At 38.8% G+C, this 26,178-nt stretch overlaps 1 protein-coding gene across 4 annotated transcripts in view; it reads left to right on the top strand.

The window, feature by feature from the left end:
- pkp4 (plakophilin 4) overlaps positions 1-26,178 on the top strand; it is a 153,508-nt gene that overhangs the window by 117,484 nt on the left and 9,846 nt on the right. For all 4 annotated transcript variants that reach the window (XM_078228320.1, XM_078228321.1, XM_078228317.1 and 1 more), the window contains exons 12-19: positions 3,778-3,961; positions 4,350-4,467; positions 8,379-8,570; positions 9,842-10,015; positions 16,914-17,064; positions 18,885-19,080; positions 21,832-21,916; positions 22,001-22,127. In XM_078228320.1, the coding sequence (XP_078084446.1) occupies positions 3,778-3,961; positions 4,350-4,467; positions 8,379-8,570; positions 9,842-10,015; positions 16,914-17,064; positions 18,885-19,080; positions 21,832-21,916; positions 22,001-22,127 (1,227 nt within the window). The remainder of the gene's footprint in view (positions 1-3,777; positions 3,962-4,349; positions 4,468-8,378; positions 8,571-9,841; positions 10,016-16,913; positions 17,065-18,884; positions 19,081-21,831; positions 21,917-22,000; positions 22,128-26,178) is intronic.

Here is a 26,178-nt window from a genome sequence, read left to right as displayed (position 1 = left end):
CAAGAGCTTCAAGTTTCTCGGTGTCCACATGGCCAACAACCTGTTCTGGTCCCTCCATGCTGACGCTATAGTTAAGAAAGCCCACCATTGCCTCTACTTTTTCAGAAGACTAAGGAAATTTGGCACATCTGCTATGACTCTCTCCAACTTTTACAGATGCACCATAGAAAGCATTCTTTCTGGTTGTGTCACAGCTTGGTATGGCTCCTGCTCTGTCTAAGACTGCAAAAAGCTACAAAGGTCATGAACGAAGCCCAGTCCATCTCACAAACCAACCTCCCATCCATTGACTCTGTCTACACTTCCCACTGCCTAGGAAGAGCAGCCAACATAATCAAGAACCCCACGCTCCCCGGACCTACTCTTCCACCTTATTCTGTTGGGGAAAAAGATGCAAAAGTCTGAGGACACATATCAGCCGACTCAAGAACAGCTTCTTCCCTGCTGCCATCAGACTTTTAAATGGACGTACCTTGTATTAAGTTGATCTTTCTCTAAACCCTAGCTATGACTGTACCATTACATTCTGCACTGTCTCCTTTCCTTCTCTATGTTTGGTACTCTTTGTCTGCATGACACACAAGCAGTATTTTTCACTGTATACTAATACATGTGACAATAACAAATCAAACCAAGTGTGAAGTTGGGAATTCGGTCCATGTGAGAATTTGATACAATGGAGAAAGAGGGTACTCCTTTTTCTATCTTTTTTCAACCCCCAGTAGCTATAGAAGACATAAGTTGCATACCAGAAATAGAGTTGCCTAGAGAGAGCGGCGAGAATTTGAAGAACTGGGATGGGAGGGTGGGGTTTGAGTCTCAGGATTCAGGGCATTCTGAAGAAAATCAAAGTATGTGTAACAGGAAAGAAAGAAAGTGATTGGTTGGTGATTTCTCTTATTTAAACTGGGGGATTTTTAATTGGGAGAAGTATAACATTAATTGAAATAATATAAGCACAAGCAGGACTAGTAGCATTGATTAAAATTTAATCCAGAAAACAATTAATTATATGCAAAATGGATCACAAGGCAAATGATGTGTTGCAGCTGTAATATGTGGGAGTTGGTGAATGCAAGTTTGATCCACGAATATGTTATGTATCTGTGGCTTGAGGTACTTCAGCTCGGAGTTGATGAGCTGGAGGCTGAACCTCCTACTTTGCAATGCATTAGGGAGGGGGAACATTACTTAGGCACTTGGCTCCAGGAGTTGCATCCCTTAGAATGTGGTTTTCTGATTTGGTCGGTGGTCAGTTAAAAAGCAGAACCACAAAGGTGGTAATTTATCTCATTCATGAATTGGCAAAGGGTAAGTAAGATTAGTGAGTTGAATACATGGCACAAAGATTGGTGTGGAAATGGGTTTTAATTCATGGGGCACCAGCACCAATACTGGGGTAAGTGGGTGCTCTACTGTTCGGATGGTCTTCACCTGAACCATGCTATGACCAGTGTTCTGGTAGGTTGTGTAACCAGGGTGGTAGAAAGGGCTTTAAACAAATAGTGTGGAGTGAGGGATCATATGAGGGGAGATATGGTAAAATAAAGAAAAAGGGCAAGGAAATAAAGCAGGGTAGCGACATGGACAATGGTAACCAAAATTTGGCAAGAACGAACAGAGTAAATAAACTTGAATGCACCAGCTGATAAGACCAGAGTTTGCAAGAATGATAAAAAGACAGAATTAAAGACTATCTGAATTTGCACAGCATTTGTAACAAATGGATGAATTGAAAGCTTAAATAGAATGACACCTAACAGCCATTTCAGAGATATGATTGTAAGTTTTCTAAGGCTGGGACCTAACTATTCAAGGGTATTTGGCATTTCAGCAGGACAGGAAGCTAGGAAAAGATGGTGGCGTAGCTCTGTAACTTAAGGATGACCGTACAGTGGTGAGAGATCACCTTCATTCAAAAGATCAAGATGTAAAATCATAGAATCCCTACAGTACAGAAGGAGGCCATTTGGCCCACCGAGTCTGTACCGACCACATTTCCACCCAGGTCCTATCCCCATAACCCCACATATTTACCCTGCTAGTCCCTCTGACACTAAGGGGCAATTTACTGTGACCAATTCACCTAACCTGCACATCTTTGGACTGTGGGAGGTAACCAGAGCACCCGGAGGGAACCCATGCAGACATGAGAATGTGCAAACTCTACACAGACAATGACCCGAGGCCGGATTTGAATTCTGGTCCTGTGAGGCAGCAGTGCCAACCACTGCCACTGTGTTGCCCTATCAGTTTGGATAGAAATAATAGCAAAGCTAAGAAGTCACTTGTGTGAGTAGGTTATCGCCCCATAAGAAAGACCATCCCCATTGAGTCTGCTCTGATATTCAATGAGATTATGTCTGACCTGATGTGATGATCTTCAACTGCACTTCCCATCTTATCTTCATAACTCTTGATTCCCTTACTGATTAAAAATTTGTTTATCTCTGCCTTGAATACACTTAACGACCCAACCTCTACACCCTCTGTGGTTAAAAAAATTCTACTGATTCTCCATCCTCACCACTTGCCTTCCCACACCTATTTTTGTGTCATCCGCAAATTCATAATAGTACATTCACTGCCCTCATCCAAGTCATTAATATATATATATTATATATATATATCTAATTATATAATCCCTGTGGCATTCCTTTTGTTACAGATTGCCATCCTGAAAATGCTTTTCTTATTATCAGTTCGCCAATTTTCTATCCATGCTAAAATAGCCGTGGGCTTTTAGCTACACTGTAGGACAGAGTGTACAGGAAGTAATAATGGGGGCTTGTAAGAAAGGTACTACAATAATCATGGGTGATTTTCATATAGATTAAATGAATCAGAAAGATGAATTCATAGTGTATTCAGGACAATACATTATGTTCTAGCACCAACCAGGAACAGGTTGTTTTAGACCTGGTAACAGCTTCTACATGTATATAAAAAGGAAAAAAGTAACTAAAGTGAGAGTTGATTCTTTAGAGAGTGAGACAGAGGAATTAATCATGGTAAACAAGGAAATGGTGGGAGCATTGAAGAGATCATTTGTGTCTGTGTTCAATGTAGAGAATACAAAAAGCATCCTAAAAAATACTTACAAAATTTAAGATTTGAGTGCAAATTTGGATTTTCTATTTTACTAATCCTGGCTATTCTGGCAGTTATCAACAACAGATATTTCACCTCTACCATGTGCTAAGAACTTTAAGAATGCCTTCTAAATTTTCTTGGGGTTGTATACATTGAGCAACTGAAATGAATATCTGCAATGCCAACTTTCATTCCCAAAAAGTAAATGGAAATTAACTCTTATCCCTGTTATTGTCAGCATCGTAAAGAAAACGATAACAAATTTATATGTTGAAATTTTACTTCAAGATATTTATATGGGGTTCTCCTAATTGTCCACCATAACTGCAGCAGAGATTTGTCAGAAAACTTGGAGCAACAGCACAACTAATGATTAAGCCATTTCTCCAGCACATATACCCAAATTACAGTGGACAATCAGGCAAATCCTGTTGAACTTATACTCCAGTTTCCCTAAGTCAGTTGTGAATTGTTTCAGATGAACAGAAAAAGAACCTCTGATCCATTCAACCTGTCCCACAAATTGTGTTACTTCATGTATCTCAATGCATAGACCCGCCACCCCATTCAGAATCAATTTTGAAGATTTATGAGTTGTTTACTCGACAGAGAAGGGAAACAATGCTCTGCAGTCATTAAGCTAGTAAGTGCTGGGAAATTAATATACATTGCAATATGTTTTAGGAGTCCTCTGGAATTTGTCTTCATGTGATGCAGTGAAGATGCCAATTATTCGTGATGCTCTAACAACTCTCACAAATAGTGTGGTGATACCTCATTCTGGGTGGAGCAGCTCCTCTTTTGATGAAGACAGAAAAGTGAAATTTCATACATCTTTAGTACTACGAAATACTACTGGATGTCTGAGGTAAGTAAGTAAATTATCCTCCTCAGCCCAACTATAGAAGACTATTGAAGAATTGAAGCTAGAACTAAAAGTAATTTTAAGTTCTATGTATTCGAGTACAAAAATTTAGTGTTTTCAAAGAATTGATTTTGCTAGGTAAGATGAAATATTTTTAGTTTAAATTGTTTTTGGTTTGTTTTCTCACTCATTTTCTGTCCAATTTTCCCCTTTTTATCACCACTCAACAAGATGTCAACTTTCCTAGAGTTTAATTCCACAATGCCTTGTGCAAGTGGTTATTCTTCATTTTTGAAAAATGTTTCGTTTCTTCATCTTTAATTCAATGAAATGTTTATAATTATTTGGGTGTGTTAGTGAGCTATGTTTTAATAAGATTGCTATTTTGCAGAAATCTTAGCTCTGCAGGTGAAGAGGCTAGGAAGAAGATCCGATCTTGTGAGGGGTTGGTGGATTCATTACTATATGTAATCCAGATGTGCGTTAACACTGCAGATTATGATAGCAAGGTTTGTGATTTGCTCCATTTAATAATTTTACTTATGTAATTTGATTCTGTATATACTGCATAATTCTTGTAAACAGTCATTCAATTTAGTTTAAAGCATTTGATCTTTTTTAAGTTCCTAGTTTTCCCACCTGGTGTCAATTTCTCTCTTAAAGGCACTGAGTTTTGTTGATATGACATCCAGACATCAGCAGCACTTCAGAGTAATCATATCTTCAATCTTTTTTATAGTCTTTCAAATTTAGGTTTTTATAATTACAAAAATAATCTCATGGATTAGATATAACAAAGTATTTTTCATGTAAAATTATTTTCTAACTATATCTCAATCGGTAATGCAGTAGGAACTCATTGTAGAGTCCTCAACTGATATAGTGATGAAGATCCTTGTTGATCTCCTCACTGAAGGGATGTAGCCTTGACTTTATCAAATATCACCAGCACTGCTCCATAATGGCAGATGCAAGATCCACTTTGCAAGGTGGAATAGCACAACTAGAAATCAATATGATACGATAACCGTTCCAGAAATGTGCTTGCAAAGTGGCCAAGGCAGAGATGCAATATTCAAGGCTATTGACATTCAGGAAGAGGTAGGGTAACTCTTGTTAATAAAGGATGAGATCAATACATGGGTGGAAAAGGATCTTGGCTCAGAAGATGGAAATGTGCAACCAGTTTGAGTAGAAATAAGAAATAATAAAGGAAAGAAGTCACCAGTGGTAGTCATTTATAGGTCCCCTAGCAGTCGCTACAATGTAGAACAGGGTATACATAAACAAAAATGGAGGCTTATAAGAAAGGTACTGCAATAATTATAGTTGATTTTAATCCTTTAGATTGGACGAATCAAATTGACAAAGGTAGCCTGGAGGATGAGTTCATAGAGTGTACTCAGGACAGTTTCTTAAAACAATACTTTCTCGTACCAACCAGGTAACAAGCTATTTTAGAGATGATATCTAATGAGTTGACATTAATTCATGATCTTATAGTTAAGGATCTGCTAATGTCATTCCAAACATTCCGTTTGAGGGAGAGAACTGTGGGTGCATAACTATTGTCTTGAGGCAATTACAAAGGTATGAAGACAGAGTTAGCAACAGTAGACTAGGAAAATAGGTTAAAAGATAAGACAGTAAATGAGCAATAGGAGTCATTTCAGGAGATATTGTATAATTTCATCAAGAAAGACTCTGGAGGAAGGATCCACTTTCATAACTAAGGAATCTTAAGGATGGTATCAAATTGAAAGAATTGCTGCGAAGATTTGTGGTATTCCAGAAAATTGGGAAAATTTGGTAATCAGCAAACAATGATGAAAAATAGGAGAAATTAGACTGAGTAAATTGGCAAGAAATAAAACAACAGACAGTGAGAGCTTCTACGAATGTATATAAAAAGGTAGAGTACCTAAAGTCCCTAAAGGATGAGTCTGGGGAATTAATAATATCAGAGACTTTGAACAAATATTTTGTTTCTGTCATCACAGCAGAGGACACGAGCATCCCAAGAATAGTAAATCAAAGGGCAAGAGGGACTGAGGGAGAAATTAAAGCAATCACTATCACTGGAGAAAATGTTTAGGGAATTTTATTGGACCAAAGGCAGACAAGTTCCCTGCACCTGAGGGTCTTATAAAAAGTAGAGAATGGATGCACTTGTGATCTTGCAAAATTCCCTAGACTCTGAGAAGGTTTCAACACATTGGAAGACTACAAATGTAACACCCCTCTTCACAAGAGGAGGAGATTGAAAGCAGGGAACTATGGGCTGGTTGCCTAATATCTGTCTTGGGGAAATTGATGGATTGATTATTAAGCAAATTTATTTGAGTGACAGAGAGTGGATAAAGGAGAGCCAGTAGATGTAGTGTTTTTTGATTGCCAGACGTTTTCAATAAGGTGACAAACAAAAGGTGACTGTGTAATCTGAGTTCATGGTATTGGGAATAATGATTAGTGCGGATCGAGGATTAGCTGGATACTGATAGGAGACCAAGTTGGTTTGCAGGGGTAATTTTCAAGTTGGCAAACTAAGTAATACAGGGAACAGTGCTGGAGCATCAACAGTTTACAATCTATATTAATGACTTGGATGAATTAGCAAAGTATATTGTAGCCAGATTTGCTGAAAATACAGATAAACAAGTTGTGAGTAGGTACCAAGGAGTTGGCATAGGTTAAGTGGTTAGGTAAAAATTTGGCATATGGAGTATAACATCTGAAAATGAGGTTGCTCACTATGGTGGGAAGAATGATGTTTAAGTACTGCAGCATTTTGCAGTAAGTGTATATAGACTGCAAAATGCTGCAGTACAGAAAGATCTGATTGGCCGTATGAATCATGAAAAGTTAGCATACAGGTAGAATTAGCAGTTGGGAAGGCAGATGGAATGTTGGCCTTTATTACAAGGGGAAGGGAATATAAAAATATGGAAGCCTTGCTACAACTGTGCAGGGCAATGATGACATCATACCTAGAATACATTATACAGGAGGGATATGCTTGCACTAGAAGGAGTTCAGAGAAGATTCACTTGACTGATTCCAGGAATGAAGAGGTTGTCTTATAATGAATTCTTAGGCTTGTACTCATTGGAGTTTAGATGGATGAGGTGGTTTTATTGAAATAATAACATAAGAACTAGGAACAGGAGTAGGCCATCTGGCCCCTCGAGCCTGGTCCGCCATTCAATAAGATCATGGCTGATCTTTTCATGGGCTCAGCTTCACTTACCCGCCTGCTCACCATAACCCTTAATTCCTTTACTGTTCAAAGATTTATCTATCCTTGCCTTAAAAACATTCAATGAGGTAGCCTCAACTGCTTCACTGGGCAGGGAATTCTACAGATTCACAACCCTTTGTATGAAGAAGTTCCTCCTCAATTCAGTCCTAAATCTGCTTCCCCTTATTTTGAGGCTATGCACCTTAGTTCTAGTTTCACCCACCGGTGGAAACAACTTCCCTGCTTCTATCTTATCTATTCCCTTCATAATTTTATATGTTTCTATAAGATCTCCCCTCATTCTTCTGAATTCCAATGAGTATAGCCCCAGTCTACTCGGTCTCTCCTCATAAGCCAACCCTCTCAACTCCGGAATCAACCTTGTAAATCTCTGCACCCCCTCCAGTGCCAGTATATCCTTTCTCAAGTAAGGAGACCAAAACTGTACACAGTACTCCAGGTGTGGCCTCACCAGCACCTTATACAGCTGCAACATAACCTCGCTGTTTTTAAACTCCATCCCTCTAGCAATAAAGGACAAAATTCCATTTGCCACCTTAATTACCTGCTGCACCTGCAAACCAACTCCTTGAGATTTCTGCACAAGGGATATTAGATTCCAAGGAAGCTGAACTGATATAGATGCTGAGAGAATGTTTTCCCTTGTGGAAGAATCTGCAACTAGGTGCACAGTTTCAAAATATGGGATCTCCTGTTTGAAATGAGGAGAAATTTCCTCTCGAGGGTTATTAGTCTTATAAATTCTCTACCCTGGGGAGCTTTGGAGGCTGGGTTATTGAATGTATTCAAGGCTGAGCGGAATCTTTGATCTATGAGGGAGTCGAGGGTTATTGAGGAGCAGGCAAGAAAGTGGAGTTGAGGCCACAATCAGATCGACCATGAGTTTATTAAATATCAGGGCAAGATTGAGTTGCCAAATGACCTCCTGCTGCTATTTTTTTATGATCTAATGAAAGGTCCCTTTTACTATTTTGGAATCTTGCGTTTTCATGGAAAGCTCCAACGAAAACAGAAGAACTTGTCCAAGAAGTGTAGCTAAGTTTTGATGTCAGGAATCTAAAGTGGTTCTGTGCCTTACTGAGGCAAATATTGATGAAAATGACAATGTTCATTTAAATATAACTGATCTAAGTGGCATTCTAACTATGTTTGTTGTTTTAGACTGTTGAAAACTGCGTTTGCATCTTGAGAAACCTGTCCTATCGCTTAGAACTAGAGGTTCCACAAGCTCGTCTGATGGGAACAAGTGAGCTTGATGGATTACTTGGTAGTGATTCTCCAAATAAAGACGCTGAGACTGGTTGTTGGGGTAAGAAGAAGAAAAAGAAAAAAAAAGAACCCCAGGAAGATCAGGTAAAAGTTTGCCCCTCACTGAAACTATGATAAGCACCAAAAACAAACTAATGGGTATTGAAATAAATTGTGGGGCACCATGATAGTGTTAAAAATGGCAAGAAGGTCGAATTGACTGTGAACACAAAACAGTCACCGCAATGTGTGACTAAAGTCTTCACTAAAAAATCTAGAGTTTGCAAGCCTTCCTTAATATTCTGATCATATATTCTCTGCTGAACACACCAGTCATGATCAAAGTTAATCCAAGTTTGAACATCAACAGGTGGAGGACTTGGGAATTTTCAAAATTTGCAGAAGGTGTCAAATTTGAGGTGGATGGAACATGAAGGGGGAATGCAACAAAGTAATAAACTTGCAGATTAGGTGTATAATTGACGATGCTTTTTAGTGGAAAGAATAAAGAGGCCACATCCTGCTATGCTAATAATGGAGTAGAGGACAAAGGGATCTCGAGGTAAAGAATCATAAATCACAAATTAGTGGGGCGGAATAATAAGGCTATTCAGAAAAAACAAGCAGAACACGAGTTAATTTCTGGAAGGGCAGAATTGAAAAGCAGAGAAGTTATGTTAAATATACATCATACCCTGGTTAGATCACACTTGGAGTACTATGCATCGTTCTGATCTCCATTATTATGAAAAGGATATAGAGACACTAGCATTTTCAAGTGCAAAACAAGATTTACAAGGATAATAGCAGAATTGAGAGGATACATTTATTAGGAAAGACTGAACAGGCTGATGCTCATATCTGGGTGGATTTGAGGAGAAATCCACAGATGTTCAATCGGGTGGCATTGGCCATTTGGTTTCAGAGTGGAGTGTGTCTGACCATAGTTAGCCTGTGGGTTTAAAGGGAGTGTGTGCTTACCGAGAACATTATAGCATAAGATATGTTTTGTAATTTGTGTTGTCCATAAAATCTGTGTACATTTGTGAAGATACGTGGGATTTAAGATGTATTGTATTATAGTCAAACTTTTTAGGTTTAATATTTTTTGTTGTTGAAAGTTAATTGGTTGCTCTGTGACTCTATTCATCCACATTTTCTTAAAACAAGTAAAAGTTAAGGCTTTTTGAGGCAGGGTTCCACTCTGGGATCTCCTGTTCAGTAGTAAGATCGACTGGAACCGTAACCATAATGTGAATTAAGCAATGCATAGCCAAGTGGTATAATCTTGGGCAACTGAATTATTAACTTTCAATTGCAAGCAGAATGCAATTTGAGAGATCCTGCTGCTTTTAAGCCAGTATTTTTATTTGCAGTGGGATGGTGTAGGTCCTATCCCTGGATTTTCTAAATCTCCTAAAGGAGTTGAAATGTTGTGGCATCCATCAATAGTGAAACCATATCTCACTCTTCTTGCTGAAAGTTCAAACCCAGCTACGTTGGAAGGATCTGCTGGATCTCTACAGAACCTATCAGCAGGAAACTGGAAGGTATGTCCAAAATATATAACATATAACTATTTATAAATAAAAATTTGAGCACTTTTCTGTTCCATCAAAGTAACGCCCTTAGGAATTACCACACTTTTTAGCCATCTTTGAAACCCACTGTTTCAACACTTGCAGTCCTAAATCCATTTGTGTTGGTTCAGAAACAGGCTGAAGCTTCTTTGCATTTTGCCACAACCTCTGACAAGCACAACTACTGTATTAATGCTTTTTTCCATTTTTTCACACTGGCATTTCTCAACTAACTAAAATAAAGTTACAAACGTTTTCAAGTTCATGCCCGCTGCATAGGGTTACAGCTTACCATAGAATTTTACATCGCAACGATGATCATTTGGTCCATTATGTCTTTGCTGGCTATACAGCAAAAGGTGTCGTTCACTTGGTTCCATTCCCTTGCCCTTTCCCCATTACTACCTGAACTTAAATATGGAATCTTCATGAAGTATAAACAAACAGTCTGTTCCACTTTACGTGTTAAATTTAACTTTATATTCTGTATAGTTGTTCTTTTTAAAAATAATTCAAGACTGCATTTCCAGCATGCTCTGGTAGAGCATTCCAAGGCTCTGTATCAAAGAAACTATGTTCATTCAGTTGATAAATTTAACAACCTAGTTACCAACTCCCCCTTTCAATGGCCATAGTTGTCCCCCAGTCACCCATCAAAATTTCTTGAATATCTGTTGCATTTTTGTTTTAATGACAAAATAAGTCTATTCTCGTAACTGAAGCCTGTCATCCCGCCACCCCATCACCTTTGTGCATTACTTCGTACCCTCTTGATGCTCTCAACATCCCTCCTATACTAACATAAAACGAACTATTCAAACTGGAACATAAACAATGAATGGTATAAATTTCACATTACTATTATCTCTCTCCATCCTGTATTCCTATTTATAGAACCTAGAATCCCACATGTTTTAATAGTTTTTCAACTTATTCTCCTTTTAATGTCAGAACTTTTAGCTCTTTGGGCTGAGCTGAATTTAACGTGAAAGTGTGATGTGACAATCCACTGCATTTCCCAAGTTTTATGAAAAGTACAAGCTTCCAAAAGAGAGGTTTGAGCATTCTAAGTAAAAAAGTAAAATATTGGTCTGATCATTTGATCAGTTTATGCGTGTCATTTGTCTTGTAGAAAACATTAATGGTCTGGCTTTTACAGTGAGTGGCAACACTGGCTGCTGACGTGAATAAATCTCTGCATTAACCTACTGCGATCTCAATGGCAAGAATTTTGGGAACCCTGCAGTCAGATTCCCTCCCATTGTAGGTTACAACAATGATCAGCAGCGCAGTTCAGTCAAAAAAGACAGGCAGCTGAAGGTGTGACTTGCAAAAAAAAAAGCTGCTACAGTGAAAAAACACTGAGGAAAATAAGCATTTAAAAATCACATTAGTGAACATTAATTTTACAAAATTAAAAGTATAACCACTTCACTTTGTAAATGTACAATAATTTTGATCAAATAAGTAATTGAGGGGCATAGACAAGGTAGATAGTCAATATCTTTTCCCAAAGGTAGGGGAGTCTAAAACTAGAGGGCATAGGTTTAAGGGGAGAGATACAAAAGTGTCCAGAGGGGCAATTTTTTCTCAGAGGGTGGTGAGTGTCTGGAACAAGCTGCCAGAGGTAGTAGTAGAGGTGGGTACAATTTTATCTTTTAAAAAGCATTTAGATAGTTACATGGCTACGATGGGTATAAAGGGATATGGGCCAAATGCGGGCAATTGGAATTAGCTTAGGGTTTTTTTTTTTTAAAAAGGGCGGTATGGACAAGTTGGGCCGAAGGGCCTGTTTCCATGCTGTAAACCTCTATGACTATAATCCTAAACAGTGATATTTTTTAAATCTGACAAATCATGCTTAAAAAGTAAAATCTATAACATTTTAAACAGATGTTTAAAAGCTTTCAGGTTGAAAAATATTAAAACAATTTATTTTAACTTTTTAAAGCTTCAGCGTTAATTGCTTGTAAATTGAGAGGAGACCTCATACCTGAGAATACTGATGTGAAATTTTTAACTGTAATTAATATGGAATTTGTGGGCAGTTTAGCTAAATATGCACTCATTTTGCCATTTGGAGTAACAAAACCTCGAGTAGGATTGGTTGATCCGTGACAGCTTTATGATCGATACACTCCACCACGGATACACTCAGACGTTGTGGAGCCTCACTGATATGTAGTAGTGGCAATCGTTGAACGTGTCATTACTTATAGCACTGTAAAATCTGGCCAATTAATTTGAGTAACACGTTGCCTTGTAGTACCCTAATCCCATATCTGTGTGGAATTGATGTGACTTTCCTCCTTAAAATCTATACTGTTGAAACATTCTGCCTTGTTTCCGAACAATATTACCTAGCAACTAAAATTGAGTATTGCACCATCGTGCGAAGCTATTATTTAGGATGTATGAACATGTTTCCATGTTTTTAATTTCAATGCTGTCTGAACCTAGCAGTATCAGGTTTGTATGTCTGTAGCGTAGTGAACTTCGTTGCAGCTTCATTTTGTACTTTGCTTCCTCTTTCCCTGTTGGTACTTGGCACAGCTCAGATTTATATTGTGTATTCATGAGTGAGTTATCTATTGATTTAAAGTAAATTTCAGAACACTCAATTGGTAACCTTTACTATATTACGTTTTTACAATAAAGCAGATTATTGGGGTGTATCCTGTTTAAATCTTATTAGTTTATGTCCTCCATTTAGTCTGTCTGTATTGTTGACTGTCATCTTGGAATGCCCAGTCGCTCAACTTCAGGTCAAGAACAGAATTAGAAAACATGCATGTGGCATGGAAACCGTACTTAAAGTCACCTGCATAAAGCCACCAGAAATCACCAGATCCCACCATTCCAGTCAACATTTCATAAAATTGAATGTGACTTATAAATACAGCACCATTCTTTGTATTCCATATTATGGCTATTCAGTCCAGCTATTATATATTAAGTTCTGTATCTTCCACCTATATAGTGCATCTAGGCATCAGGAAAGGCTGAAGCTGGGAGAGGCAGACGTTATGTGGAAGCAATGCAAACTGAGCAGGGAACATTGATACCAGAAGAATGAATGAAAGGAAAGGTTAGGTGAATTTTTCTTCTCTGCAGAAGGTTGTTAGGACTTGTAACGCTTTACCAGTAACACTGGTGGAAGCAAAATTTGTGATATATTTTGAAAGGAAAGCGGATGAACAGTTCAATCTGAAAGGGCATGAGGAAAAGTGAAGAATTAGAGATGCTACACAGACACAATGGATTAAATATCTTCCTCCCATGCTGAAAGATTCTATGATACTACCACTAGCTTTATAAAAGCTAGATCCTCTTCTTGCCTGACATTACACCCCCAACTCTCTTAATTTTGAAACAGACTAAGGGGAGTTCCTGGAAAATGATTTTGAATGGGAATTTTGGCCATTTGTTCTTTGCTTCCTAACTCATGATGCCAATTACAGTATTCTTACCCTGTTTCATTTGAGATAAGGTAACCAAAGAACTTAACCTGGTCTGTTTGACATGGATATTCACTAAAGCTACATATATTTCATCTTCAGCTTAAAAACACCAGAATTGACTCGAGCCATTTATTGAAATTTTGACCAAACCAATCTCTGTAGGCATCCTTCATTGAGCTGTTATTACATTAATATTAGCAAATTCCATCACATTTGTGCACCACTTAATGTGTCAGATATAAATTTGCATTGTTAGAATTTGAAGTTTATTTTTTCACAAAAATAAGCTTTTTGCTGCTGATAATGTTATGATGCTGATGTGTCAATGAAAATGCAGAAAATATTTATTTCGTTCATAGTCTACACTTGCAACATTACATAAATATAAAAGTTAATAGCAATGTCAAATTGCATCAAAAATATATTTAGAGTATCTCTTCTAGCTGCAACTTTTCTATAATCTGAAACATTGGAATAGATTTTCTTCTGTCAGTCAATTCTAAGTGGTTATGCACTGTTAATGATATCACTGGAATGGCAGAATGTTAGTATTTGCATAACCTTTCACTGATCCAGGTTCCAAATCGGACAGATGTAGGTAGCACACTTGTGGTAGAAGTAGCAATTTGAAAGTATATTTAAAACTTAATGAGATGGGCAAAATTAATGGGAAGTGTCACAATTGGGGAATGTAATTCAAAAAGCCTTTAGAAAGGCTCAAATTATTTCAATCCTTTGGACGGCTCAAAAATCATTTCAGCCCATTGGAAACCTGGCCAAAGCCCATTGAGTAAGAAATTAAGTAGTATTGGATACAAATGAAAGGGAAGGAACCCCACACGCAGGGTTAGGGCTAGAGCCAACTGGCACCATCATTGGCTGTACCAAAACTATATGGACATTATCACCAGGTGGCATAGCTTGACATCTGGCTTCCTGCTACCCTAAACCTTGTGAAGACTGTTCCACCTGACTGTTATCGGGTAGGAATGACAGTTCCTACAAATATGGTTTTTGGTATTGTGAGCATTGACTGACCATCACCTCATTATGCAAGAGGTTCAGGGACCAGAAAGTACATTTCAGCCAGGGAGACATTTGATATGTTATATTAGGTTAGTGGTATTAGGGCAATTTATTCAGCAACAAAAGATGCACTTCATGAAAAAAGGCAGTTGATATCCTCGTTCAGGTAGTTTTTACTTCTCGCTAACTCCCAATAGCTGCAGATGGCTCATAACTTCTGTTCTTCTTTATCTCTCTATGGCTTCTTCATATCTGCCTGCTGAACCTCTCTTCACTACCTTTTTTATCCTCTGTAGCCAGGCAGTTTTCTAATATTGCTGTTGTACTTTGATCTTGTTGTTCCATTTGTCAATGGTAATGGACACTTGAACAGGATACAAAAACAGAAAATGCTGGAAAATCTCAGCAGGTCTGACAGCATCTGTGGAGAGAGAAAAGAGCCAACGTTTTGAGTCTGGATGACCCTTTGTCCGAGCTAAGGGCAAAGAAAATCAGACAAGATTTATACTGTGAGAGTGGGAGGGGGGCTGTAAAAGGACAAAGAGAATGTAAATGAGGATAAAGACGGCCGAGAGAGGTGTCCAAACATGTCCTATGTCCTGGGCATGTATTCAGAATCAGCCCATCACGTACCAGGAATTCACACAAAATGCTCATAAAAAGAAAGTTGCAACAAGCACAAGTATAAAAAAAATACAAAAGGTATAAAAAGGCTCATTTCCTACAATTACACCTTCTCTCATTAAGTTTCACAAAGTGATGCAATGAGCTGATTGTGGTGCTTGTAGATAACAATTCAGTATAAGTATTGCTGAAAAAAGAGACATGCCATCTTGCACTTATTGGGACAAACATAAGAATATCAAATTTCAAAGGGAGTGACAGTTCATACTAAATGAGAAACGGGTTCTATTTGAGACATTGCTGGAGAATGCACTAGGGAACTATTGTCCCCCCGTGCCTTTGTTTAATTTAAAGAAGGGCCAATGTGTGGACATGTTCCTTTTGCCTGCAGAGGGCAAATATAATGATTCAATATAATAGTCAGTCAGAACTTGATATGAATCTATGTCATCAGTCCAACGATTAACAGCATAACTTCTTGGCACTTTGGATGAGCTGATCTTCATGAGGGTCTGAAGTGCTCAAAAGGGGACAGAATGTCAGCTATTCTGTCAAAACCATTGGTTTGGTCATCTTTCTGATCCTTTAAAGTTATCCATATGCTCGTCAACAGGTAGGAACTCTATAAACCCTTTCATATGGATTACTTTTGGAAGCAGACTACCAAGTAAAGGCCAGAAAGGATACAGGAAAGGCTACAACAGCTGTTAAAATTGTACTGCAAATATATTTCACACCTTGCAAGGATAGAGACCTGAGATTGTTGGACCCTGTGCCTTTTGCTGGCTTCTAATGCGCACAACCGCACATGTTATTTAAACCAGGAGTATCACCTATTGTGTAGAACTGCTAAACAGTACTTTGTGAAAGCTTGCCATTCCATAGAGCTACAAATGAAAGGATTAAGTAAGAGTAAAATTAACAATTTGATTAGATTTTTGAAGATGAGCAAAAATTGCATGTAATTAGTATGCTCCATTAAGAGTTGAGGAACTACTTATGGTCCTGAGCTACCAACCTGTTCTCAAAAATCTTGCTCCATCCCTTGATTTTTGATTATCCAACTACTAATACCAAAATTACCGTGGGATCTGAGTTGAATAAGAACCTTCATTGATTAACTCTGCTTCATGAGCTGAGGTGAGCAAGAACTTCTCTTGCATTAATGTTTTTGACCCAATATCTTGAAGCATATCACAACACTGTGGGCAGAACAGTGGCACATGGTTAACACTGCTGCCTCACAGCACCAGGGACCCGGGTTCGATTCCTGGCTTGGGGTCACTGACTCTGGAGTTTGCATATTCCCCCCGTGTCTGCGTGGGTTTCCTCTGGGTGCTCCGGTTTCCTTCCACAGTCCAAAGATGTGCGGGTTAGGTGGATTGGCCATGCTAAATTGCCCCTTAGTGTCAGGAGAACTAGCTAGGGTAAATGCATGGGGTTATGGGGAAAGGACCTGGGTGTGACTGTGGTCGGTACAGACTCGATGGGCCGGATGGCCTCCTGCACTGTAGGATTCTATGATTCTGTACAACAATGCATAATAATTGGAGGGTTTTTTTCAGAAAGCTAAATGGGAGATTAGAAAGTGGCTCTGACACCTTAGATATTTTGTACTTAAAAGTGGCTGTGGTGGGCGAAAAAAGCTTTGATGCTTAAAGACACGTGGATGGACGGATTTTTTAATAATGCTTCAGTCCGAAGTTCTCAAGTTCTGAATCAAGTAACTTTTATTTTTTTCCCCCTCCTGATGTCAGTGGGCAGCATATATACGCGCCGCAGTCAGAAAAGAGAAAGGCCTTCCAATCCTTGTGGAACTTCTGAGGATGGACAATGATCGGGTTGTTTGCTCTGTTGCAACTGCCTTGCGGAACATGGCCCTTGATGTACGAAATAAAGAGCTTATAGGTATGTGACAATTAAACAATGTTTCGCAAGTCAAAAAGGCTTGGGTCCAGAGTTTGCAAAAAGAATAGTGGTGAGAGTTCTGCTGTATCTACATCTGAGTGTTTTTCAGTCTGATTGATTGAAGAACCTCACTATTTCTTGTCCTGCTCACTGATGCCCTGTAGAGGGCCTCACACTGGATCGGACAACGAGGTGAATTGTGAACCTCTGAGAACAAATTTCCAGCTGTGGTTTTTACACTACACCTCAAGATTGTTTATTTAATGAACGTTAAATTCTTAGTAAAAACAAAACCGCAGAAAATATACGATAGGTCAGTCAGGATTTGTAAGGAGATTACTGTTTCAAATGCATACCCTTAATTGTTTTTTAATTAATTCTTAGGATTAGATTTAAAATCTCTGAAATCGCATTGGGAGATGACCAAAATCTTTTCACATGAAGTAAATGGCTTTTTTTTTGTAAATAATTACTTCCCATGGTGTTGCTAGTTGATAACAAAAATTATATGCCTTTTCCAGTAGTTTGACTTTACTTCTTTATAACTCTTAAGTTCTTCTCGCATAATATGCAAGAACAGTGGGTACTTTGACAAGAATATTCATTTACGGCATCACAAATCCTAATCCCTGTACCTTAACTGCTTTATCAGAATAATTTCCACAGAAGTCCTAGATTCCCCAACTAGTGAAAATAATTTCTCTCTACATATACTATCAATTCCCTTTGAATAGCTTAGGCTTAAAGGGTGATTTGGTTGAAGTTTCTAAATTGTGGGGAATTTCGCCCCTGTTTCTGTAATCTGTCCTCTCAATTTAACCCTGAGTTCATGTGTCATTCCGATAAACCTACACTGCACTCTCTCAGAGGCCAAATAACCTTCCTAAAGACTGTGTTCAGAACTACTTTCAGTACTCCAAGTGTGAAGTAACCATTGGCTCTGTATAGCTGTAGGATAGCTTCTACTCCCTTGTATTCCATTCCTGTAGATATAAAGATTGGCATTCCATTGTCCTGTTGATTATTTTCTGCACCTGTTCATGGCATTTTAACAATGTGTATCTGGGCCTCCACTGTTCCTAGCTTTTCAGCATTTCAAAAGCACCTTGCTCTATACTTGGATCTATTCTGGATGACCACACATTTGTTACAGATCTGTTCTGATAAAGGATCAAAAAACTGAAACATTGACTGTGCTTCGCTCCACTGATGCCTGACCTGCTGAGTACTGGTGTCATCTGCAAACTTACTAATCCTATCTCCACATAGTCATCAATATCATTTATATAAATGACGAATAATAGGGGACCCAATCCAGATCCCTGTGGTACGCCACTGAACACTGGCCTCCAGTCACTAAAGCAGTCTCATGTCATCACCCTCTGTCTCCTACAACTGAGCCAATTTTGAATCCACTTCATCAAATTACCCTGTATCCCATGAGAATTTACCTTCTTTACAAGCCTCCCATGTGGGACCTTATCAAAGGCTTTGCTGAAATCCATTTAAGCTACATCAACTGCACTACCCTCGTCTACCCACCTCCTCAAAAATTCGATCAAATTTATTAGACATTACCTCCGTCTGATGAAGCCATGCTGACTATCCCTGATCAAGCTTTGCCTCTCCAAGTGGAGATAGATGCTCTCCTTCAGAGGTTCTCTAATAGTTTCCCTACCACTGACGTGAGACTCACTGGTCTGTAGCTTCTTTAACACTTTAGTTTGCTTTTGTTTGTTCTGAAGGGTGACATGTCTACAATGGAAAGAACCACATAGCACCAATATTGTATAATGATTCTGTATTAACTTATTCTCCAGGCAAGTATGCAATGCGAGATCTTGTACATCGTCTTCCAGGGGGTTCAACGCTGATGATGCTTTCTGATGACACAGTTGCTGCTGTTTGTTGTGCTTTACATGAGGTTACCATTAAGAACATGGAGAATGCCAAAGCATTAGCTGATGTTGGAGGAGTCGAGAAACTTGTAAATATTACAAGGGGAAAGGGCGAAAGGCAAGTATTCAACTGGGAAACATAATGTGATAAATATTGTATTTTGCATCATTCTCAATGTATGTTTTGCACATCAAGGCTGTGTGTTGCAAATCAGTGCTAGAAATTAGGCACTGTTCTTGGTCTTCTATCATTAATAGGAAATGCCTTCATGTGGCCCGAGATTTTTTTGCCCCCTTTTTCAATGTCTTTTGGTCAAAGTTGTTTAGTACCCTGTCTGTTTTTAACCTATTGGCCTGCGAGCACTTGATACGATTCTGCTGCAAAAAGGTGAAGATAGCCCTGACCATTTCCATTGTCATCTTTGGAATGATGGTACCAAATCCTACAGTGGAGCTCTTGCCAAACACACATGACCCAGCAACCAGGACAGGTGATTTTTAGGGCTGTCGGCCCTAAGGCAAAGGAGTAGCAAAACACAAATCGAAAAGTTTCAAGGTTATAAATGAGTTCCCTATCATCCAAAAGCCAACACTCTGGTGTTAGACAGGTTTGTTTGTCACGAAAGGCTTAAAATTAACACAGTCGTCTCAAAATCTTTGCCAGCCCACCCGGTGTACTGGACAAAGAAAATAGCTATCAAGAATGCAGCAAAAAATGTCTTTAATTTAGGATGACATATTAGTTTTGGGGTTTTCACAAATTTGGGTGTCGTTGATTGAGTACTTGGTTCAGGGGCTACCATTTATTAGTGGACAGGCAGATGATGTGATCCAAGAAAAAAATCAGGAAAACTGTCCAGGCATTTACTGTTTTCAGAAATAGTTAAGGAACATCTTCACATGAACATAATTCTTTAGCCCATCCTTGACCTGGTCTGTCTTTCAAAAGAATGTAGAATTGCAGATTTACCTGGGGTTAATGGAGCTATTAGCTGCAGTCACTTGGTATGTGTGGATGTCTCTACATCCTGCAGCTGAACATATCGCTACATTTGTCATGCAATCATTTCTTTCTCAACTGATGTGAATGGCTAATGTGTCCCCAATGGTGCATAGCTCCACTGACTGGGAATATTTTGTATTGAAGAAAATTAGCAGGGGGAGGCTCTTCTCTTAACTAGCACAAGCTTCATCTTATTGCACCACACTGAAATTCACTTTTCTCTGGTTATTTCAGCCCTCCATGTGCTCATCCTACTATTATAAATACGACTAATCTGCCAGAGGGGGCGGCACGGTAGCACAGTGGTTAGCACTGCTGCTTCACAGCTCCAGGGACCTGGGTTCGATTCCCGGCTTGGGTCACTGTCTGTGTGGAGTTTGCACATTCTCCTCGTGTCTGCGTGGGTTTCCTCTGGGTGCTCCGGTTTCCTCCCACAGTCCAAAGATGTGTGGGTTAGGTTGATTGGCCATGCTAAAATTGCCCCTTAGTGTCCTGGGATGCGTAGGTTAGAGGGATTAGTGGGTAAAATATGTAGGGATATGGGGGTAGGGCCTGCGTGGGATTGTGGTCGGTGCAGACTCGATGGGCCGAATGGCCTCTTTCTGTACTGTAGGGTTTCTATGATTTCTATGATTATTCAAATTGCTTTATTAAAGCTAGATTTCTGGAGGAAATATACTAAACTTTATAACAATTGTTCCCTGCATTTCTTTGCTATCGAGTCAGATTAAGAATTCAAATTAGTTTTTGTTTTCTATAGTCTCCTGCAAGGATGGCAATTCCTTTGAGTTCCAGAAGCAATGCATTTTTGAATGCAGTTTCCTCATGAGACATCATCATCCTAACTGAACCTGTCAAAGCAAATATGTATTCACCATGTTGATGCTGAACCTCTACATTATAGATGCACAAGCCATTTGATGCATTTGGTCTGTGCCAACCTCTTCCCACTCTGGCCCCAGATCCCATTGTTCCATATGCATCTTTTCCGTTCTCATAACATCTATGTATGTCTTTTCTGAAACTTTCCAGTGCTTCACTGTACTTTTTGTGCTTCACTGTATTTTTTATAACTTGGAGGTTGGCAGAAATTGTTATATGTAGAGAAGGATGTTAAGGTTCTACCAGAAATAGTGGCAAAACTAAAACTAGTAAGATTTTGAAAGGGAAGTGGATTAATATATGAATAAAAGAGAAAAATGTGAGTGTGTGGGACAGGGAAAGAGCAGAACAAAGGAGCTAAGATAGGAAATTCACATTAGTGACCCATAAATTACCAGATGCTACGATTCAATTTTTAATAATCTCTCTCTTAGAAATATATAGCACAGAAGGAGGCCATTTGGATTTGCACCTGGGGTGACTTTCAAAGAGTTGCCACTTTTTTTTTCTTCCTTCACAAGATGTGAGTCCCACTGCTCAGGCCAGCATTTTATTGCCCATCCCCAATTACTCTTGAGAAGGTGATGGTGAGCTGCCTTCTCGAACTACTGCAGTCCCCATGGTGTAGGTACACCCACAGTTCTGTTAGGGGAAAAAGTGACAAGATTTTGACCCAGTTACAGCGAAGGAATGGTCACCACTCTGTTAAACTTCATTGGAAAGTGTAGGAGACCAGGGGTAGGACCATCAGAGAGGTGAGGCAGAGACTTAAAATGGCAAGACAGAAGTAAAATATTGAACTGGAAATAGGAACAGAATGGACTGTATGGTCCCTGAAGCAATTTTCTGATAGTCACATACTGCGTTACCGTACTGAATTTTTACTCTGGAATGACACTTGACTGAATTGGATTAATATTGTACTGTTTGATAGGCTGAATTGACTGATTTTAATATTTATGCTTAGTTTTGTATTTCATTAAGGTATTCGCTGAAAGTAGTTAAAGCAGCAGCTCAAGTATTAAACACACTGTGGCAATATCGTGATCTTCGCAGCATTTATAAAAAGGTAAGTCCCAATGCACAGTTGTTTTATAGGAAATCAATATTCTAATCCTTGTACTTCTCCTCACATTATTTTTTATGTTTGCAGGATGGTTGGAATCAGAGCCATTTCATTACACCAATTTCTACTCTGGAACGTGACAGACATAAATTCTCCACATCCCACCCATCCTTATCAACAACCAATCAGAATATGTCACCTGTTCTTCAATCTGGTGAGCCATTTATAGCTATCTAAATAAATTAAATGTTGTAATTCCAATTGATGCTCCATTAGCTCTAAAAGTAATGGATGTATTTTATAATAGATGTGTTAACCTAGTGAAGCTACATCACACAACAACTATGTGCAATTTATATTTACACTAATGATTCCGACTTCGGAATCAACACTAAATTTTGGGGTGGAGAGAGTGGCAGTTATTACGGACCGTAACAAAATACAAGAGGATATTAATAAAACTTGCAGGCATTACACTTTGGTTGGAAGAATAGGGAGGTCTCTTATCACTAGGAGGGTGCAAGTCTAGGAGGAGAGGGGAACAAAGAGATCTCATAATACAGGTGCATTAATCACAAAAAGATGTGCCACACGTTTGCAAGGCCATTTGTTTAGTGCAAGCAAAGCACTGGACTATATTTTTAGAAGGATAGAATTGAAAATGGAGATGTTGTGCTAAACTGGTATCAAACCTTGGTCAGACCACCCTTGGAGTACTGCCTGCTCTTCTTCTCGCCATATAATATAAAGAGAATGTATTTATTTCAGGGGATGTGGGTGTCGCTGGCAAATTGCACTTGAACTAAATGGCTTACTAAGCTATGTAAGAAGTCTAACAACACCAGATTAAAGTCCAACAGGTTTATTTGGTAGCAAACGCCACTAGCTTTCGGAGCGTGCTGCTCCTTCGTCAGGTGGAGTGGGAGATCTGCTCACAAACAGGGCATACGGAGACACAAACTCAATTTACAGAACAATGATTGGAATGCGAGTCTTTACAGCTAATCAAGTCTTAAAGGTACAGACAATGTGAGTGGAGAGAGCATCCGAAAGCACGCTCCAAAAGCTAGTGGCGTTTGCTACCCAGTAAACCTGTTGGACTTTAACCTGGTGTTGTGAGACGACTTACTGTGTTTACCCCAGTCCAACGCCAGCATCTCCACATCATTACTAAGCCATTTCAGAGGAAAGTTAAGGTTTAACCATATGTTGCAGATCTAGAGTTGCATGTGGGCCAGATGAGGTAAAGATGGTAGATTTCCTATATTAGGGCATTAGTGAACCAAGTGGGTTTTATGACAATAAATGATCATTTTAATGGTCACTATTACTGAGACTAGCTTTCAATTCCAGATTTTATTAATTTATTTTAAGTTCCACCAGCTACCGTGGTGGGATTTGAACCTCTGTCCACAGAGGAATAGTCAGGGCCGCTGGATTACCAGTCCAGTGACATTACCATTATGTCCCTATAGAGAGGGTGCAGAGGAGATTTGCAAGGATGGTACCAGAAGTACATGAGCGCACATATCAGGGAAATATTGCTGGCTTTTTTGGAAATAAAATGGCTGAGGGGTGACCTAATAGAGGTCTTTAAAATTATGGAAGGTTTGATAGATAAAAGAGAGAGAATCTTTCTTTTTGTTGGAAGAGCATAACTAGAGGCTATCAATGTATGGTAGTCACCAAGAAATCCAAATGGGGGAGTTTAAAAGAAACTTCTTTATCCAAAAAGTGGGATGGGGAGCTCAATACCATAAGTAGTTGAAGTGAATAGCATTGATGCATTTAAGGAGAAGTCAAGCTTATGAAGGAGAAAGGAATAGATGATTACGGTGATCAATTTAGATGAGAAAAGATGGGAGGTGGCTGGAGTGAAACAGTTGGGCCCAGTTTCTGTGACATATATTCTATGCAATATATGTGATTACAAGTAAGGAATCCAGTATTGTATTCTGTACATACTGTGTATTAATTTTGTTAACTAACACTTCAAAAAGAACAAAGAAGTCAATTGACTTTTTGGGTTAAAGGTGCATTATTATTGTGATTGTACTGTTTCTGATCTTGCTATTACAGCATATGTTAATGCTCGGAGAAATAGTTTTAGCAATGCAAGTTTTAGTAGTGCATAATTATACAATTATTAAGTGGTTTTATTTTGTTCAAGAAACCTTTTCTTCCTTGTAAATATTTGTGTTACCTTGGACAAGAACTGTAAATTCCATGTGAATATTTATCATTAGTGTGCTGGAACATAAATGTTTAAATGTGGGTCTAAACTACAGAATGTAATGCAAATTTTGCTTAATAGTCCCCTGGTTTATCTGTGCTAATGCTGATTTTTTTTTTTCAATTTGATTTTGTCCAATAACTGTCCATTCATTGTTAAACTTTTGCATTTCAATTTAGTGCAGTAATAATGTTCAAATCTATATACAAGTTAACAATGCCTGGAATACAATCAGGCAGAAATTTTCTGGCAATTCTTGGTGTTAACGATGCCAGAGTAGAATTTTTTTTCTGAGGAAATTTGCATGTAACTTTATGTTGCTATTGTGCCAAAGCACCAGTATGTACAAATTTGCTCCCTCATTTGCACCACTCCGTAGTTACATCTGTCAAACTGCCTCTTAGTTCATGACTGCATCATTGTGCAAAACAATAGTGACATCAGCTTCCTGCATTTGTGTCCATTAGAATTTGCTTAAATTTAAGGCACAGCAAAACCCAAAGGCATTCTTTTTGGTATTTCTTTCCCTCGCTGAGGTTTACACTGTATTTTCTATATTTTGATATTGTATTTATGGTGGTATCAACATCTGTTGCATTTAAGAGAGAGTTTTTCTTATGAAATGCCTTTTAATATTATGCATTTCCCTCAACTTCTGATTATTCATGCTGATTTCTACTTTTCTTTCTTGCATCAATTTTTATGTTCACGTATATTCTGAAGAAATTGTCAGGAAAATTCAAAGCAAGTTGCCACCGATATAAACATTGAAGCAGGTGTACGTTTTAGGGTAAATTGAACTGAGAAAATCCAAGCTTGTTACAGAGTCATAGAGGTTTACAGCATGGAAACAGCCCCTTTGGCCCAACTTGTCCATGCCACCCTTTTTTTAAACCCCTAAGCTAATCCCAATTGCCCACATTTGGCCCAAATCCCTCTATACCCATCTTATCCACGTAACTATCTAAATGCTTTTTAAAAGACAAAATTATACCTGCTTCTACTACTACCTCTGACAGCTTGTTCTAGATACCACCCTCTGTGTGAAAACATTGCCCCACTGGACACTTTTGTATCTCTCCCCTCTCACCTTAAACCTATGCCGTCTAGTTTTAGACTCCCCTACCTTTGGGAAAGATATTGATTATCTAGCTGATCTGTGCCCCTCATTATTTTATAGACCTCTAAGATCACCCCTCAGCCTCCTACGCTCCAGAGAAAAAAGTCCCAGTCTATCATGCCTCTCCTTATAACTCAAACCATCAAGTCTCGGTAAATCTTTTCTGCACTCTTTCTAGTTTAATAATATCCTTTCTATTAAAGGGTGACCAGAACTGCACACAGTATTCCAAATGTGGCCTTACCAATGTCTTGTACAACTTCAACAAGACGTCCCAACTCCTGTATTCAATGTTCTGACCGATGAAACCATGCCAAATGCCTTCTTCACCACTCTGCCCACCTGTGACTCCACTTTCAAGGAGCTATGAACATGTACCCCTAGATCTCTTTGTTCTGTAACTCTCCCCAGTGCCCTACCATTAACTGAGTAAGTCCTGCCCTGGTTCAATCTACCAAAATGCATCACCTCGCATTTGTCTAAATTAAACTCCATCTGCCATTTGTCAGCCCACTGGCCCAATTGATCAAGATCCCGTTACAATCAGAGATAACTTTCTTCACTGTCCACTATGCCACCAATCTTGGTGTCATCTGCAAACTTACTAACCATGCCTTCTATATTCTCATCCAAATCATTAATATAAATGACAAATAACAGTGCACCCAGCACTGATCCCTGAGGCACACCGCTGGTCACAGGCCTCAACTGTCTACAACCACCCTCTGGCTTCTGTCAAGAACAGTAAAAAGTCTCACAACACTAGGTTAAAGTCCAACAGGTTTATTTGACAGCACCAGCTTTCAGAGCCTCAAGCTCCTCCTTCAGGTGAGTGAGGACTTGTGTTCACAAACAGGGCATATAAATGGTTGGAATGCGAGTCTGAAACAACTATATGATGACATCAACAAG

This window comes from Mustelus asterias, chromosome 14 (assembly GCF_964213995.1).
Source record: "Mustelus asterias chromosome 14, sMusAst1.hap1.1, whole genome shotgun sequence".
Taxonomy (NCBI): domain Eukaryota; kingdom Metazoa; phylum Chordata; class Chondrichthyes; order Carcharhiniformes; family Triakidae; genus Mustelus; species Mustelus asterias.
This window is presented reverse-complemented; position numbering and strand designations above follow the sequence as displayed.